Source organism: Phyllostomus discolor, chromosome 3 (assembly GCF_004126475.2).
Source record: "Phyllostomus discolor isolate MPI-MPIP mPhyDis1 chromosome 3, mPhyDis1.pri.v3, whole genome shotgun sequence".
Lineage (NCBI taxonomy): Eukaryota > Metazoa > Chordata > Mammalia > Chiroptera > Phyllostomidae > Phyllostomus > Phyllostomus discolor.
Genome location: NC_040905.2, coordinates 206,790,084 through 206,808,826, shown reverse-complemented (window position 1 = coordinate 206,808,826; position 18,743 = coordinate 206,790,084). Strand labels below are relative to the sequence as shown.

At 40.4% G+C, this 18,743-nt stretch overlaps 1 protein-coding gene across 4 annotated transcripts in view; it reads left to right on the top strand.

The window, feature by feature from the left end:
• The window catches only part of SCAI (suppressor of cancer cell invasion), a 102,122-nt gene that overhangs the window by 45,528 nt on the left and 37,851 nt on the right, over nucleotides 1-18,743 (top strand). For 3 of the 4 annotated variants that reach the window (XR_004902345.1, XM_028516930.2, XM_036022216.1), the window contains exons 3-5: nucleotides 1,202-1,333; nucleotides 16,818-16,913; nucleotides 17,469-17,555. Coding sequence is in view for 3 of the 4 variants with exons in the window: in XM_028516930.2 (XP_028372731.1) it covers nucleotides 1,202-1,333; nucleotides 16,818-16,913; nucleotides 17,469-17,555 (315 nt within the window). In the remaining variant the exon portion in view is untranslated. The remainder of the gene's footprint in view (nucleotides 1-1,201; nucleotides 1,334-16,817; nucleotides 16,914-17,468; nucleotides 17,556-18,743) is intronic. The other variant, XM_036022215.1, reaches the window with a different exon arrangement.

Sequence of the window (18,743 nt, the reverse complement as noted above, 5' to 3'; positions counted from 1 at the left end):
GTCTGGGCCAGTGCCACCCGCAGGTTTGTCACCCTGTGGCCCTTGACAGCTCCGGGCTTGCTGACAGTTCCCCTGTGTTGCAACAGCAGTGGCCTGTCCCGGACAGTGCTGGAGAGAAAAATATTTACCAGAGCAACCGCACCACACCCTGACTCCCGTCCCGGTGCCTGGCCCTGGCTCCTCTGCCTCTCTGTTCCCCTGCACTGGGGCCAGATGCCCCCGTGTTGTCCCAGGGACTCCCATGCGCGTGTGAACACGGATGAATGTTTCGTTGTCGGTGAGCACGGGCCCACCACACGTGCTGCCCAGCAACCTGTTGTTTCTAAAATGGCTGACTCTCGTGTCTGACTGCACACGAAAAGAGCGTGGATTCAGGAAAATGCAGCTTTAAAATATACCTCTGTGTGTGGCTGTGATTTTTATACCCCTTTTATACCGAGGCGTCCCCATGTCACCGCCTTACCGTCCAACTATAATCTATAATCGTGAGTTAGCGATACGGTCGAGAGCAGTCATTAGTATCCGTGAAGTGCTTAACCATTTCCCTTCGTGGTTCTTGTAGGTTGTTATCAGTTTTTAGATACTAGGATACTGAAATAAAATCTTTATGGGTAACGTGTTTTCCTTCTGTAGGATTATTTTCCTTGATGGATTATAGAATGGGTCAAATAGATAAGCAGGTTGGAAAGATCAACGTTTTTCATTCCTAACCAAGTAAAGCAGGGCTGGAACATCATAGTCAATTAAGTAATGTTTACTGGATTAAAGAAGATTCTAAAAGTTGCTTTCCAATATGGATGTAGCAGTTTTCAGTCCCATCAACAATATGAGATTTCTGTTCTCCCACACCATCTTACACTTAAAATTTTTTTATTATTATTTTATTTATTTTGATAGAGAGAGGAAGGGAAGGAGAAAGAGAGGGAAACATCAGTGTGTGGTTGCTTCTTGCACACCCCCTGCTGGGGACCTGGCCCGCAACCCAGGCATGTGCCCTGACTGGGTAATCGACCCTTTGGTCTGCAGGCCAGCACTCCGTCCACTGAGCCACACCAGCCAGGGCACACTTAAACTGATGATTTGTTTGTAATCAGAAGAATTCTCTCTCTTGAAAAAAAAAAGCTATCAAGATGATATAACTAAGGTCTGTTTCTCTTTTTGTTTTCACCCACTTGGTAAATGGACACGTGTTTTCTTACAGGACTGAATTTGCTCTTAAAGAAATCATGTCCTCTGGAGGTGCTGAAGATGACATCCCGCAGGGAGAGAGGAAAACAGTTACAGATTTTTGTTACCTTCTGGATAAGTCTAAACAACTGTTCAATGGGCTAAGGTGAGTGGACTCTTGCTATCTAAACTTTTCTCTAGTTCTGTGTGTTTTTTCTCATGTCTGATATGTAGTAACTTTCTGAATGTTATGGATGGAATGTTACATAAATTTCTTCATTCTCAGATGAAAAACAGTAGGAAAAGAGGATTGTTTTTACTCAAGTTAAGGAGAGCTCTTTTGTTTGGTGGTTTTATATACATTAGTCCACATGATATCCTAGTTACACCTGGTTTTACACCTGGGGGACTGAGGACGAAGGAGCCTGCCCACGCATCATGCAGGCGAATGCAATCCTCTCTCCTGTTACAGTGTTCATACTTCTTTGCTCGTTTCTTCTTTCCTTTCTTTTCCTCAGGATACACTATCTGTTGACTAAAGTAACGACAGAGTGTTCTAGACAGTGTTATTTTTACATTAGCTGCACATGCCCTGAACGGACTGGCAGCAGAAACTATATGCGCTTTTGTCCAAATGTGTCTTTGATTATGTGTCCTCGTGCGTGGTGGGTAAACAATTTTGTACTGTTGTGTTCTGTTTAAGTGAGTTAGTCCATATTACAGTTCTTAAGATTCTTAGCTTATTGACTTGCCTCAGACCCAAAGCTTCATTCATTCGTGATATAGGTGAAATAGGTTTCATTTTTGAAATTTTTTATGAGTCAACGATTGTAAAGATAGTTATTTTAATTTACAGTTCATTCCTGGGTAAAAATGCAAACTTTTTCTATGTTTTATAATTGAATTACACATCCCTGTGTTGGGAACTGTACTGGCAGAGTTTACTTTTAAAGTTAATATCTTTTTAAAAGTGTTTACAATCATAAAGATAATAACAAGGTCACCGCAGTCTAATTTTAGAACATTTAATCACCCCCCAAAGAAACGCCATACCCATTAGCAGTGACTCTTCATTCTCCCCGACCTCCAAATCCCTAATCTGCTTTCTCTGTCTATGGATTTACCTATTTTGAACATTTCATATAAGTAGAATCATGCAGTATGTGGTCCTTTGTGATTGGCTTCTTTCACTAAATATAGTATTTTTGAGGTTCATCTATGTAGTATACGGGTATCAGCACGTCATTCCTTTTATTACAGATTAATATTGCATTGTACAGACTTACCACATCTTGTTTGTCCAGTCATCATTCCGTGGGCATTTGAGTTAGTTTGCTCTTTTTGGCTGTTAGGAATAATATTGCTATGAACACTTGTGTACAAGGTTTCGCATGGACATATGTTTGCATTGCTCTTGGGTAACACCTCGGAGTAAACTTGCTGGGTGATAGGATTCTCTGCGTCTGACATTTGGAGGCACTTCCAGACTGTGTTTCAAAGAGGCTACTACGTTACCAGCAGTGTGTGGGGGTTCCACTTTCTCCACATCCTCACCAGCCCCTGTTGCTGTCTGTCTGTTTGGCGATAACCATCCGAGTGGGTGTGAAGTGGTGTCTCATGGTGGTTTGGATATGCATTCCCCCAATGAGTAATGGTATTGAGTATCTTTTCCTGTGCTTATTGGCCATTTCTATGTCTCTTTTGTAGAAATGTCTATTCTAATTATTTGACCATTTTTGAAATTGAGTTATTTATTTTATTTTTAAGTCATAGTTCTCTTTGTATTCTGGATACAGGTCCCTTGTAAGATGTAATCATCTGCAAATACATATTTTTTCATTCCTTGGGTATCTGTTCATTTTTTTAAAAAGACTTATTTTTAGAGAGGGAAGGGAGGGAGAAAGAGAGAGAGAGAGAGAAACATCAATGTGTGGTTGCTGGGGCCTGTGACCTGCAACTCAGGCATGTACCCTGACTAGGAATTGAACCTGCGATGCTTTGGTTCACAGCCCGCGCTCAATCCACTGAGCTACACTAGGCAGGGCGAGTATCTGTTCATTTCTTGACGGTGTCCTTAAAACACAAAAGCTTTTAATTTTAATAATGTTCAACTTGTCATTCTTTGCTTTCATCATTTGTACTTTTGGTGTCATATCTAAAAAAATTATTGCCTAACCTGAGGTCACCAAGATTTACTCCCATGTTTTTTTCCAAGAGTTTTATGGTTTTACCTCTGACATTTAAGTCTGTGAACCATTTTGAGTTAATTTTTTCAGTTTGGTATGAGCTCTTAGGCATTTTTTATCGAAAAAAATTTCAATTTGTTATTGTATTTCCTTCATTTTTATCTCTTTCCTTGTTAATACCTGTAGTGCTAAGACTGAATATGGCCCTGGCTGGTGTAGCTCAGTGGATTGAGTGCAGGCTGCGAATCAAAGGGTCGCTGGTTCGATTCCCAGTCAGGGCACATGCCTGGGTTGCAGGCCAGGTCCCCAGTGGGGACCACGTGAGAGGGAACCACACATTGATGTTTCTCTCTCTCTCTTTTTCCCTCCCTTCCTCTCTCTCTAAAAAATAAATAAATAAAATTTAAAGATATATTTTTAAAAAGAGACCGAATAAGAGAACTCTAAGTCCTCTTTAGTCACCTGCTCTGGTTTGATTTTCATCTCCCTTCTTTTTCTCAGCGTTTTCGAAAATGAATCAGAGTTGTCCACTGTGTGCCGATGTATTTCATCTTGCCATTTCATAGCAATGTTGTTTGCAATACTGCTTTTTTAAAACTAGGTATAAGTATTTAACCTAAAGTTGACTAGTTTCTCTATATATTCTAAGACATTCACTAGAAATCTTAGAATATAAGAATATAAGAATCTTATAAACACTGAGAATGTGTTTATAAATGGAAATGAAGTTTTCATTATGTCTGAGAAGCATATTTAATTTAGCAGTGGCATTTTCTTCTTAAAAAGGAATTATTTTTCTAATCTGATTCTGAATCATAAATGAATTGTAAAGCTAAAGTCATAAGCTCTCCTGCTAGAGCTTCCCTGCTGGACTAAGGTCAGTCTGAAACTACTGTAACTATAACAGAACGCATTTCCATGTAGCGTTCTACAGCTTGTAAATCACTTTCAGACACTTCTTTATACTTTGGCCATATGATGACAGTACAGAGTACCAAAAACACCTGTTATCTAAAAATGAATTGTTTGCCCTGGCTGGTGTGTGTGGCTCAGTGGATTGAGGGCCAGCCTGCAAACCAAATGATCACTAGTTTGATTCCCAGTCAGGGCACATGCCTAGGTTGCAGGCCAGATCCCCAGTAGGGGGCACTGAAGAGACAACCACACACTGATGTTTCCATCTCCCTCTTTCTCCCTCCCTTCCCCTCTCTCTAAAAATAAATAAAGAAAATCTTTTAAAATAAATAAAAATGAATTGTTTTATTTCATGTTCTTGAAATGTCGTTTGAGTTGTGTTCTCATTTTGATCTTTTTTAATAGTTAAAGTGCCATTTTAACTATCACACAGATTTTATTTTTAAAGCAATTGTAGAATAAAATTGTATCTGTAGGAATAGTAAGAAACTAATACAGAGGGAAGTTGTGCGAGATCTAATCTTTTCCTATTTTCTCAGAATTGCTTTTTAAAAAACAATTTATATGAATCTTTTTAAGTATATTTGATTGATTATGCTATTACAGTTGTCCCAATTTTTTCTCCCCTTTAGCTTCCCTCTGCCCTGCACCCCCCAGCCCTCCAGCATTCCCTTTTCTCTTCCCCTTCCCCTTAGTTCACATCCATAGGTCATACATATAAGTTCTTTGGCTTCTACATTTCCTGTACTATTCTTACCCTCCCCCTGTTTATTTTAGGCCTACCAATCATGCTTCTTATTCCCAGTACCTTTTCTCCCCCAGCCCATTCTCCCCCGTCCTCCCCACTGATCACCCTCCATGTGATCTCCATTTCTGTGATTCTGTTCCTCTTCTAGTTGTTTGCTTAGTTTTTGTTTTTGTGTTTTGGGTTCAGTTGTAGATAGTTATGAGTTTGTTGTCATTTTATTGTTCATAGTCTTTGATCTCCTTCTATTTCTTAGATAAGTCCCTTTAACATTTCATAGAATAAGGGCTTGGTGATGATGAACTCCTTCAACTTGACCTTATCTGAGAAACACTTTATCTGCCCTTCCATTCTAAATGACAGCTTTGCCGGATAGAGTAATCTTGGATGTAGGTCCCTGCTTTTCATGAATTCAAATACTTTCCAGCACCTTCTTGCCTGTTAGGTTTCTTTTGAGAAATCAGCTGATTGATGGGAACTCCTTTATAGGTAACTCTCTCCTTTTCTCTTGGTGCTTTTAAGATTCTCTCCTTATCTTTAATCTTGGGTAATGTAATTATGATGTGTCTTGGTTTGTGCTTCCTTGGGTCCAACTTCTTTGGGACTCTCTGAGCTCCTTGGACTTCCTGGAAGTCTATTTACTTTGCCAAATTGGGGAATTTCTCCTTCCTTACTTTTTCAAATAAGGTTTCAATTTCTTGGTCTTCCTCTTTTCCTTCTGGCATCCCTATGATTCAAATGTTGGAATATTTAAAGTTGTCCCAGAGGTTCCTAAGCTTCTCCTCATTTTTTTGAATTCTTGTTTCTTCATTCCATTCTCATTGAAAGTTTTCTTCCTTCTGGTCTAAACCATTGATTCGAGTCCCGGTTTCCTTCCTGTAACTGTTGGTTCCATGTATATTTTTTTTTATTTCACTTTGCATGTACTACAGAAGGCCTGCCATCTAGAAGATAATTTTGTTTTTTTGGGGGGGGTCCCCCTCATGTAACAGAACTATTAAAAAAGATTTTGGTAAGATATGAATGAAAAGTTGCTGAGGATATGTGGTTAAATGAAAAAAGCAAAATGTAAAAACAAGATGTTTTAAATAAAAAATTCTGTCTTAAATATATCTATTTAAGTGGGAACTGTTTGCTCTCAGTGCCCAGTTCCGTCTCTTCCTCCTGGGAGACTGACTTTCTCACAGTGTCCAGTGCGTGTGAATTGTGTGTTTTCTGTGCTTGTTTGTATAAATGGGAGTGTTTTGTTCAGTATTAGTCCTGGATGGGAAAGGCCTCTGTTTGTCAGTTCTGCAGGTCCGGGACAGAGGTGCCTGTGGTGGGAGGTGGGAGGGGCGTGGGGTGTGCTCCACACTGCTCTCCGGTGCCCTCTCCAAAGCTCCTGGAGTGCAGCTTCAACACCTTTCTGCTTGCAAGTGTTGATAGTGCCTGCGCATTTCTTTTGAAATAGAGATTTCTTTGGGAATAATTAACAGAAGGTTTTTATTGATTGCCTCCCATCCCTTTATATTTGCGTTGACCAGAGTAGAAGACAGGATCACAGTGCTATAGAGAACAAGAAATGCATTGGTCGTGGTCTGAACCAGCGCTGGAACTTGGAGAAACGGGGCGAAGTGGGAATCCGGCTGGAATAGCACCAGCTTTTCACACTGGTCCTTCTTTCCGGGCGTTCCTTTCATTGTTTCCACTTATCTTTTGGCTAGCTTTCCTTCGTGTTTCCCCTTTCTTTCCTGAGTTTGCAAACTGGTGGTGATTAAACTTACTATTGCAGTGTAATGTATTTGTAGGAAGGTACACATAATAATTTTTTTATAGACTGAACTCACACACGCGGCTTGCACTTGGGTAAAGAAATAGAACATACAGCACCCTGGCAACCCCCTGGTGTTCCCTCTCACCTGGGCTTTATAACAGAGTGGAAAAGTGCAGTTCCGTGCCTCAGAGTTTTTATATACTATCTCATTTGGATATAACAAATCTTCTCTTAAAAGTGTGCACTTTCGCCCTGGCTGGTGTAGCTCAGTGGATTGAGCATGGGCTGCGAACCAAAGCATCGCAGGTTCGATTCCCAGCCAGGGTACATGCCTGGGTTGCAGGCCACGGCCCCCAACAACTGCACATTCATGTTTCTCTCTCTCTCTCTTTCTTCCTCCCTTCCCTCTCTAAAAATAAATAAAATCTTTTTTTTAAGTGTGCATTTTCACCTTGTTTTAAGCCATTCACCTAAGTTGTTGGAGCTTTTTCAATTTCCCAGCTGTGGTTGTCTCGATGGTGTATTTTTCTTGACTGAAATTACTTTCTGATAATATGTGCATAATAAATAAACTTCTTCTCACTTACTGTGTAAGAAAACATAGTCTAGAAGGTGAGAAATGGATTGAATGAATGGTGTTATGCTTATAATAGCTCTTGCATGTAGTTACAGTAGTAATGAAGTGTTAGAAATAGCTTTGAATAATGTCATAAGAATGATCAGGGCCCAAGTGCTTGCAGGGTTACCATGGTGACGAAGCAGCATGGAATACTTGGTGGGATTATATAAGGCAGCGTCTTGAGACACACATTTGAGACACACAGCTGTATCTACCAGTGACACCCATGATTTTTGGTGCTCTGAAACAGCGGAGGCCTCCAAGTCCTAATTATTTGACTGCAGAGAAGCAAATACACAAAGCCAAAATAAGCGTTGGAGCCCACGAATGTGTACGTTTGCAGAGACGCACACCAGCGTCAAGTGTAGTGGCCTTTAATTAAAATCATCGCGGAAATCATTTTTATTAAATATGCTCCCAAGATTTCACATTAAAGAATAAATCATCCATGGTGCCTTCTTAAAAGCCTATTTTTAGGAAGCCCCGGCCCCTAAACAGGAAAGGAAGTTACCAGTTTGCTCCTGTGTCGCCCCCTCCCCTCCCTTGCCCTCTCCTGCTCCTCCTCTCGTCCCTCTTCTTCTTCCCCGCCTTTTTCCTTCTCCTCCTCCAAAAAGGCAGTACTTTCCTAGAGGCAAATCACACAAACGGGTAATAGTGAGGTATATGTTCTTCAGAAATAACACCCTAAAGTATTGTACAAGTTTGTGCTGTAGGTTTTCATTTGATATGGCTGTCCACTCAAAAACTTTGCCCTTGAATTTGAGGGAGACTGCCACCAGAGTGATCTGGAGGAGAAGCGTTGACCATTGGAAGTTTAATGTGAGCCACAAATATGATTTAAAATTTCCTGGCAGACAGATTTCAAAAATGTAAAAAGAAAAAAGTAAAATTAATTTTAATAATATTTTTTATTTGATGTATTCATTGTATCCAGAATATTTTATTTTAACATGTGATCGATCTGTATAGAAAAATTATTGAGATCTTTTACATTTTTTTTTTTCATACTATCTTTGAAGTACACCAAAAGTTTTATTCTTAATGCATATTTCAGTTCAGATTAGCCACATTTCAGGTACTCCACAGCCAAATGTGGCTATTGGCTCAGGCGAAGGCCCTCCCACTTTTAGCTTCTGTTCTCAACATGGTCCAGTGTGCTGTCCAGTGAATTCACATTGGCTGTTTTGGAGTTCTCTTCTCCACAGGTCCATCAGGTGTCCCTTTTGTCTCTTCCTGTACAGGTGCTGATAGCTGGCAGGTCTTGGCTGTTGGTGATTTGTCCCCACCCACCTATACTTTCATATTTGAGGGGTACCTTATCACTAACTATAGTAGTTTGCTCCAGCTGTCATAACAAAATACCACAAACTGGTGGCTCACCCAGGAGAAATTTACTGTTTCAGTTCTGGAGGCTAGAAGTTCAAGATCAAAGTGTTGGCAGGGTCAGTGCCTTCTGAGGCCTCTCTCCTGGGCTTGCAGATGGCCATTTTCTTTCTGTGTCCTCATGTGGCAGTCCCTCTGTGTGTGCTAATCTCTTCCTTATGAAGACAAGAATCAAATCGCATTGGGGCCCACACTAAAGGCTTCATTTTAACCCAATCATTTCTTTACAGGCCCGATCTCCAAATACAGTCTTATTCTGAGGTCCTTGGTGGGCATCCATGATCTTAGCTAGTTGAACCTGGCAAAGAGGGTTGCATTGTAGAAACTTGGAAAGAAGTTCCTGGGTTTTGACATCTGAGCATTACATTTGAAACGCCTCCGAGAGTCAGGTTCGATCATTTGCACCGCACTTCTTCCTGCGGTAGTCCCCTAACTTCTGGTGAGAGGGTCAAGGGTTTTCAAAAAGAGAGATTGTCATACATTCAGTTTCCTCTAAAGCCTTGGGAAAGGAGTAGGCGCAGCCAATTTATAACACAGGTGTCTTTGTAGGATGTGAAATACAAGGTCATTTAGCTTACAGGATAATTCACAGAGCCCCATTTAAATTAATTCTATGGACCATTACTTTCCCATCTCTGCTGACAGTAGTAATGACTAAGTGATATATTCCGAGTTTAAAACCAGAGTCAAGCTCTGAATAGTAGAGGAATTTATCTAAAACTCTTTATAAAGTACCTGAATTTTAGACTCTGATCATATTATAGTGAATTTTTTAATATTAGCTTTTATGATATGTCTCATTAAGAAAGGAGTGATCACAGGGCTTATCCTTTTAGGATATTAAAAAAAAAATTAAACCCTATTTTGAAAAAGAAATTGTGCCCTGGTTGTTGGCTCAGTTGGTTGGAATGTTGCCCCGTACACCAGAAGGTTGTGGGTTTGATCCCTGATTGGGGCGGGTATGGGAGGCAACTGATCGATGTTTCTGTCTCACATTGATCTTTCTCTCTCTCTTCCTCTCTAAAATCAATAAACATATCCTCGGATGAGAATTAAATAAAAAAAAGAAATTGCTATTTTTATAATGAGACTTTACACTGGAGTGATAGATTTTCTAAATTCTTTTGAGGCTAATGCTATAGAATTTAGCCAATATTGTTCATAGCTATAAATCAGAGAATATTTGTATATTATTACTTACAGTCAGGAACCTTGTTCTAGCCTTTTAGATCACCTTTTTTGTGCTTTTCACCCTCATGCAAAATTCTCTTCCCTTAAAACCCTTCCACTTACTGTCTGGAGTTAATGTAGTCATGAAACACTGAGCTCTACTTCTGTTTTCTCCCTTAAAAAGATGTATTACTGAGGTTTATTAAACTTGTCAGATTTGGAAACAAAGGAACTTGCAGGCAAATGCCTACTTGAAAATTTGCCTAAAGAATTTAGACAATATCTTTAAAGAAGCACCCAAGTGTTGTCAGGTCTCATGAAGGTGATTTTGATGCCTAAGGCTTTTATATAATAGTACAGTCTTCCTGTCAGCAGCCACTTGGTAAGAGTCTTAAAGGTTATAGCAGCAGCTTCCACTTTTAAATATCTGATTAGTTCCTCCTAATGCAGCCTCCCACTGGAGATCCATAGAGACAAGAAAATGATGAAAACTTTCAATAAATGTGGAAACTAGTACCTCTAGTTAACCTATTTCTGTAATTTGAAATGAGTTTCTACTTGTCATAAGGATAATGGAAATGAATTAAAAAATGCAATTACTTGCTCATTCTTTTTATGTGTGCCTGAAAATTTGGGGTAGGAAAGCCTTTTGCTTTTTACTCATTTTCTTAATACCTGGTACAGAAATAGGAATCTTCTTTTCACTCATCAATTTCATCTGTAGAAATTTACCTTTTACTCATATCACAAAACTATTCAAATTTGTTACTAGAAGCAACATAAATGTTTGTCAGGAGGGATTGGTAAAAGTGATTCATTATATACTACATTGTACATAGTAAATATTGATATAATTCTGTATTTATTAAAGAAAATGATATAGTCATAAATTAAAAAGGCATGTTATAAAACATTATATATCATTTGATCCCACCTATTTAAAATAATAGAAAAATTCACATAGAAAGAATACAAAAACTCCTATAAAATGCATACAAAATACATTCTTAATGGGGGCTATTTCTGGGCACTAGAATTGAGGGCAGAAGCAATAGGGTATTTTTTTACTTCTCATTTTGTATGCTTAGTACCTTTGTTTTCCAAGCGTTATATTATTTTCAAAGTTCAAAAAACAAAGAAGCATAAGGTCTCTGTATAGATTGTTTGTAAAGAGCCATTGCCTTCCCTGTACCCATGCCCACCAGTCATCCTCTTTCACTCTGACTCCGGGCTTGGCCAGGAGATTTGCTTTGACCAATGGAACCACAGAAACTTGGTGCAAAGACTTGGGAAGAAAAATGCACATTTGAGCTGCCCTCCCTTTTGCTGCTCTTGGGAATCTTGCCACCAGCCCCATGTAAACAGACCTACATTGCCTGTAGACGATGAAAAACACGTGCCCCAGCAGCACCCTAGCTGCCGGCCAGGCAACTGCTGGGTATTTGAGAGAGGTTGCCACCACTGTCTGTCTACAGTTGCATGAGTGAGGTCTGGCTGAGACTTGTGCTATAGTTTTATTAGCTATTAATTGCCTTTCTTTCTCTTTTGTAAAATACATTTTATTGATTATGCTATTACAGTTGTCCCAATTTTCCCCACTCCCTGCCCAGTACCCCATTTCTTCCAGCAGTCCCCCCTTAGTTCATGTTCATGGATCATGCATAAAAGTTCTTTGGCTTCTCCATTTCCTATAGTATTCTTAACATCCCCTATTTTGCACCTACCATTTAATGCTTCTTAATATCTGCACCTTCCCCTCCATTCTCCCCCTACCCCATCCTAGGTGATAACCCTCCAAATGCTCTCCATATCTATGATTCTTTTCCTGTTCTGGTGGTTTGCTTTGTTTGTTTTTTAAAATTCATTTGTTGATAGCTGTGAGTTTGTTGCCATTTTTAATGTTCATAGTTTTTATCTTTTTCTTAAATAAGTTCCTTTAACATTTCATGTAATAATGGCTTGGTGATGATGAACTCCTTGAGCTTTATCTTGTCTGAGAAGCACTTGATCTACCCTTCCATTCTAAATGATAACTTTGCTGAGTAGAGTGATGTAGGTTGTAGGTCCTTGATTTTCATGACTGAATATTTCTTGTGAATCCTTTCTAGCCTGCAGTTTCTTTTGAGACATCAGCTGACAGTCTTATGGGCATTCCTTTGTAGGTAACTCTGCTTTTCTCTTGCTGCTTTGAAGAGTCTCTCTATAACCTTTGGCATTTTAATTATAGTGTGTCTTTGTATGGTCCTCTTTGGATTCAACTTGTTGGGGACTCTCTGTGCTTCCTCGACTTGTATGTCTATTTCTTTCACCAAAATTAGGAGTTTTCTTTTGTTATTTTATCAAATAAGTTTTCAATTTCTTGCCCTCCCTCTTCTCCTTCTGGCATCCTTATGATTCAGATATTGGTATGTTTGGAAATGTCCCAGAGGCACCTTTATACTATCCTCATTTTTTAAAATTGTTTTTCCTTCTCGCTGTTTTGATTGAATCCTTATTTCTTCCTTATGTACCAAAATGTTGATTTGAATTCTCACTTTATCCCCTTCATTGTTGGTTCTCTGTAAATTTTTCTTTATTTCACTTAGCATAACCTTCATTTCTTCCTGGATCTTTTTTGTGCTGTTGCGGTACTCAGTGAGTTCTTTGACCATCCTGATCACCAGTGTTTTGAACTCTGCATCTGATAGGTTGGTTGTCTCTGCTTCATTTAGTTCCTTTTCTGGGGTTTTGTTCTGCTCTTTCATTTGGGCCATGTTTCTTTGTCTCCTCAATTTGGCAGCCTTCTGTGTTTCTTTCTGTGTATTAGGTAGAGCTGCTTTGTCTTATTAGCATAGCCTATTGTAGAAAAAGCACCTGTAAATTGTGTGGGGTAAAGCCTTAGGCAATGCACTTCACCACTTTGTGGCTCTGTGTTGGGGGAGGGTTTGGAGAGGGGACGGGGCTGCTGCCTGGTGTCTGGAGGTTTGCCCAGCACTCGCCCTGTGCAGCTGTCACCCTATTAGCTGTTGCTTTGGTGGTGATTACCAGAGTGGGTGGATTTGCATGACTTCTAAGTCCGTTTAGGCCCTTTAAGTGAAGTTGCCTGAAAATCCGGCAAGTTTCTTCCACTGCTCCAACCCTCAGTGGTCTTTACAGCCAGAAGTTAATGGGGATTTAGTTTCCTGGTGCCAGAACCCTGGGCTGTGCAGTCTGGCCTGGGGCTGGGGTCGATTTCTCCCAGGGCATCTCTCCCAATCTTTATCCACACACGTGAATGTGGGACCACCCATTTGCCACCGCTGCCTCTCCATGCCACACGGTGTCTCTGTGCCTCTTGGCCCGTCTCTGCATCTCTGCCCCTCCTGTCCACCTAGATGAATGCGGCTTCTTTAAATTTTTGGTTGTTGGACTTCTGTACAGCTGATTTTCTGACAGTTCTGGGTGTTATTTGTTTTGAGGTCCAATTGTAATTCTTTCTGTGGTTGCGCAAGAAGGCAAAGTGTGTTTACCGGCGCCTCCATCTTGACCAGCGGTAGCATTATCCTGCCTTTGTTTCTCTTAAATGTCTTGTTTGGCTCTCTCTCTGATGATGTCTTCTTTCTCTTTTGCATACCCAAATCTGTCTTCATGCAGCTTTCCCTCAAGCCCTCAATGTATCTCTTCTCTACACTCTTTTACTTTTACTCAATACCATGTAATTTAGTACTTAGGTGCCATTTTTTCTCTTTTTCTGTATATATCTTTTTAGTCTTTTCTGTCTACCCAATGATAAGCTCCTTGATTGTACAGATCCTATTTCACATTACTTTCTCTGGCTTTCATAACAGTCAGTGCTTGAGAGAACTACGTGTAGTACCAGATTTCCTCCTTCCACCCCGAGTCCTCAGCGCGCACCTTGCCGAGCTGCCGGGCATGCGCCTCCAGCAGTAGCATGATGCCCCGCTGGTGTACGAGAAGAGCCACGCAAACCCGGGCTGCATTTCTTTCTGCCCTGTAGCTCTCTCCTTTCCATGAAATTATGTTTCCTTCGTCAGGTAAATAAAAACATGCATAGCCGGTTTGTGTGTGTGTGTGTGTGTGTGTGTGGTCTTTTTTTACCAATCCAAACATGTATGTATATTATATACAGTGTGACACATGTGTGTATATGAAAACGAAAAAATCCTAATAATATAGTAAGTGGGAAACTTTGTATTAATACTGTACATGTATAGAATCTAGGATGATAGACATCCCTGCCTCCGAAACAACCAAACAGTATAAACCACTTCCTCGTGTTCCCATAAACTGTATAGAATACAGAGACCATTTGGCTTGTTTAGCTTTGTGAAGTAAGTAAAGGATTTCTTTTATACTTCAGAGTTAGAATAGGGTTAAATGAGAGAATTTATATTTTAAAGGTTTCTTTTACTCCTAAACATTTGTTTTCTCTATTTTATGTATTTTGGAAGACATTTGTGGCATGGGGGTTCATTCTAAAACACAGCCTGCACATCTTTTCCTAGTTGGAAAAGTACTCGCGGTGATCCCAGGGGCAGGGATGTAGACACAGTGACGTTGGCACGGAGACAGACAGGGGGACTGACGGGAAGGAGCAGAGAGCCGTGCACCCAAAGCACTGGTTTGTCTGGTGACCCCCGTGGAAGGGGCTGGCCCCAAGCCTGTAATCTGTGAGGCTGGTGGTGGTGCATGGGCGTTCATCGTACTCTTCTCCGCTTCTGTGTGTGTTTGAAACCTTCCACCATAAAAAGTAGTTTAAAGATATAACTTAAAAAATAGAGACACCCTTCACAAAAGTGATAAAATGATCTTTATGGAAAAAGTAAAATTGATTTAGTGACAGTATTTTTAACATAAATGGAAAGAGATACTATTGACATGAAATTTATTTTAAAAAAATAATTCCCGAAATGGATCTCTAGATTCATTCAGTCCTTATTATAACTCTACCGGGAGGATTATTTTTAGACTTTCGATAAGCTAATTTTAAAATTCACATGCAAGTACCAGGGAGCGAGGATAGCCAGGGCAGCCCTGCAAAAGAAGAAACATGCCAGGCTTATTACAGAGCGCATTAACGGACGGTTAGTGAGGAGCTGGAACAGCCGCCCCGCGGAGTCAGACAAAGGGCCGGGACAGGGGCACACGGGGAACTGATGGCGGCGACCGCAGTGCCGGCACGTTGGCCAGAAGGGGGTTTTTAAAAAATCAGATGGACTTTGTTTTTGGTTATATTAAGGAGTTCATTTCAAAGCCAACACTATAGATCTTTAAAAAGACTGTATTAGTGTGTGGATGAATTGCTTTAAAAAGATATTAAAAGCACTACACATAAAGGTTAAGCTTGATATGTTTGATAACTACTGAAAAAAATCAGTAAAAATGAGACGACAAGTCACAGACTGGGGTGAGAAGTGTTCCACGCTGTAACTGATACATACGATTATTGTTGCTTCCTAGAACAGGTGACTTGGGCAGTGTAGCTCTCAGCAGATTTGGTTGACTGTTTGCTTGTTCGATCCAGGGTAGCTTCCGAGTCCCAACAGCCATGCCCATGATATTCTGAGACATGTCTCTCTCTCTCCCCTAGACTCTAGTATGAATACCTTGAGCTGATCAGAATTCTACAAGACAGCAGAATTCTTAGTCTTTTCCCTGATCTGTTTTGTCCTGCTGAAACGATACATTTGGGGCTTTTCTCCTGTGTTTATTCACAGGTTTTCATGACGAGGTTTTTAAGGATAAGACACAGTCTTAAGCTAGCATTTTTCAACTGATAGTTTTTACACTTATACATTAGAAACTGTTGTGTATTTCAAGTTTTGTAATTTGCAGATTTTCTCTTAGCAAAAGTTCATCCCTTTCTCATATTTTGCTAAGTACAGCTAAGAGCATGCAGTCCCTTGACTTCTTCCTATGAATCCACCAGTTCATTAATCCCATGATCCGCTTCCCGGGTTATTGCTGGCAGACATAGTCCTGCCGTGTTATGATGCTGTTATGATGCGTGTCATTGTTTTTCCAGTCATCCGTAACCGTCACTTACCACTCACTCTCCATGCCAGTCTCACATGTGTAATGTGTTTGTTATGGCACTGGCCCCTTCCTGGTACCAGGTTCTCTCCTGGCTTTTCCTAAATAAGGCTGCGGTAAACACTCCAAAATTTTAGCGCCTTACGACAACAGAGATTTCTAGTTCCCGGGTTAGCCGCGAGTTGCATGCCATTCTGCGGCTCCGTGAAATGTGCCTTGCTCTGTGTTTCAGTCTGAGGAGCAGCCCTGCCTTGGTCTTACTTAGGTCAGAGGGAAAAGTGACAGTGCTGACCCCTGTCATATCTCTTAGTATGCCTCTCACACATGGTGCAGATAATTTACAAGTATATGTCTTGGGCCAAAGGAAGTTATATGGCCAGTCCCCGTGTCTGCATGGCAGGGGAGTGTCCCTGAGGCACGTACTGCAGCCATCAGGCCCAAGCACAGGCAGCTGTCTGGTCACCTACTGGAAGGGAGAGGGCAGGACAGTTGAGAACGGTACCACCTGCATGTTCACTTCCAGAGTCCCTAAAGCAGTGTTTTTCAAAGTGCTGAGTTCTTAGCTGAAGATAAGCTGTTGGACGCTCTCACTGTCTCGGTGTGTATGAATAAGATCACCCGGGACAGGGAAGCCAGTGCTTGAGACCTCACGGGAGACGAAGAATGAGCCGTCGGAGGTGGGGGCAGGACAGGAAAGAGGGCGCCCAGGAGACTTGTTACAGAGCTGTTCTCCAAAAATAACTTCTTTTAAGGAGAGAAAGCCTGAATGCAAACGATTTAACTCTATCCAGTTTGTATCACCACAAGAGTTAGTTTCCAACTAGCGTAAGAGATTTAAAACTAATACATGCGTATTTGTTCTTACAGAGATTTGCCGCAGTACGGGCAGAAGCAGTGGCAGTCCTATTTTGGAAGAACTTTTGACGTTTACACCAAACTCTGGAAGTTCCAGCAGCAGCACCGGTAAAGGGATTGTGTAGTTAAAGGAGAGTGAGGCTCCCTTTTATTTTAGTCACAGTCTTGACCTTTGCTGCCTCAGTGCTTTTCATCTCTGGGTGCATCTTAGTATATTTTATCTGCATGACCCAGATGAAAACAAATTGGTTTTTTTCTCGCTTACTTGAGGTTTTGAAATGTAGTGTTCTTATCAGATTTCTAAAGACTATATATAACTGAAATGGTTCAGAGTAAGTCTAACATAGCTTGACTGATTTGTGGTTTCATTCTAAAATAGGTGTTGTTTATTGGCCAAAACAATGTGGGGGTATTTATGCTGCTAATAGTTGTGAGTATAGCTCAGAGAAGTTTCTTTTTATATTTCAACTTACTTTAAATAGACATTCTAGAAATGCTTTTTGAATTTAATGGAATGATTTTGTTGAAATCTCATGAAAAATTCATGAATTTAAAATTTCATGCTGAATTGGGTGTTATTTTATCCCATTAAGTTTACAGATTTGGTTATTTTTGAAAATTATGGTCTCTTATTTCTATTTTCTTATTTTCTATATAAAACAGACAAGTCTTGGATAATCGGTATGGCTTGAAGCGGTGGCAAATAGGGGAAATTGCTTCTAAGATTGGGCAGCTGTACTACCATTATTAGTAAGTGAATTGCATGTGGAAAAACCAAGTGTTGTCCTAAGTTACAGCATGCGGAAGTATGCATGATATGCTTATTTGTTTGGAGGGAAAACTAAGGAGTTACAAATGAAACCTTAATAATTCAGATCAGATTGTTCAAGGCAGCATTATGAAATGACCTTCCATAATGAAAGTAACATTATTTGCTTCCAGGGCTCACCTTCCAAACAGTTCATTTGGTCAGACTCATTTTTAACTTCAAGGAGTGTGGTCTTCGTACTAGATAAATATAAATGCATTTCTAGTTCTTCGTGGCTTCACTTAAACCATGAAGAAACTGTGCGAGACAGACCATAACCCGTGTGTTTGGATGAGTGGTTTTCGGGAGGGTATTTTCCAACTCCTACTTGGAGGATGTGTCTAAAGGGTTGCATGAAGTAGATAAGGATACTTCTGATTATATCCCTGGAGTGACAGCATCTGGGTAGTCCAGCCCCCCTCCATGGGCCATGGAGAGAAGAGGGCTCCTTCAGGACTCTGAATCTCATTCTCGTGAAGTAGCGTCAGGGGTACCACAGAAAGGCCTGGACCATCTGTGACCTGAGAGGCCAGAAGTCCCTTCCTCTTCCTGCCCTTTGGCACATCTCCCAAAATTCCCACCAGTAAAATCACTCTCTTGGGTAGCATATTTTCTTAAGAAGTCCTTTGTAAACTAGAAGTGTTGGTTTTTGCTATTTTAATTAATTTATTTTTTAATTTTTCAATTACAGTTTACCTTTAGTGTTATTTTGTATTAGTTCAGGTGTACAGCATAGTGCTTAGATAATTGTATACTTTACCAAGTGTTCCCCGATATTTCCAGCACCCACCTGGCACCAGACATAGTCCTTATATTATCGACCACATTTCCTGTGCCGTACTTTATGTCCCTGTGGCTACTCTGTAACTGTCAACTTGCACTTCTTAATCCCTTCACCTCGTTCACCCAGTTCTTTAAACAAAGCACCTAATTTATCAGCATCCTCTGAAGATTGATATGGATTAGTCCATTTCTGAATCCTGTGAGAAAAAAATGAAAGAGATGAGTCAAAGGAGAAGTGACTCTGTGTGGATTTGGGGAGGGTCGTGAAAGGTCTGTCCTAGGCGGACAGTTTTACCTCAGTGGAAGGCTGTTTGGAGAGTCCCCTTGAAGAATGAGAATAATGTTTA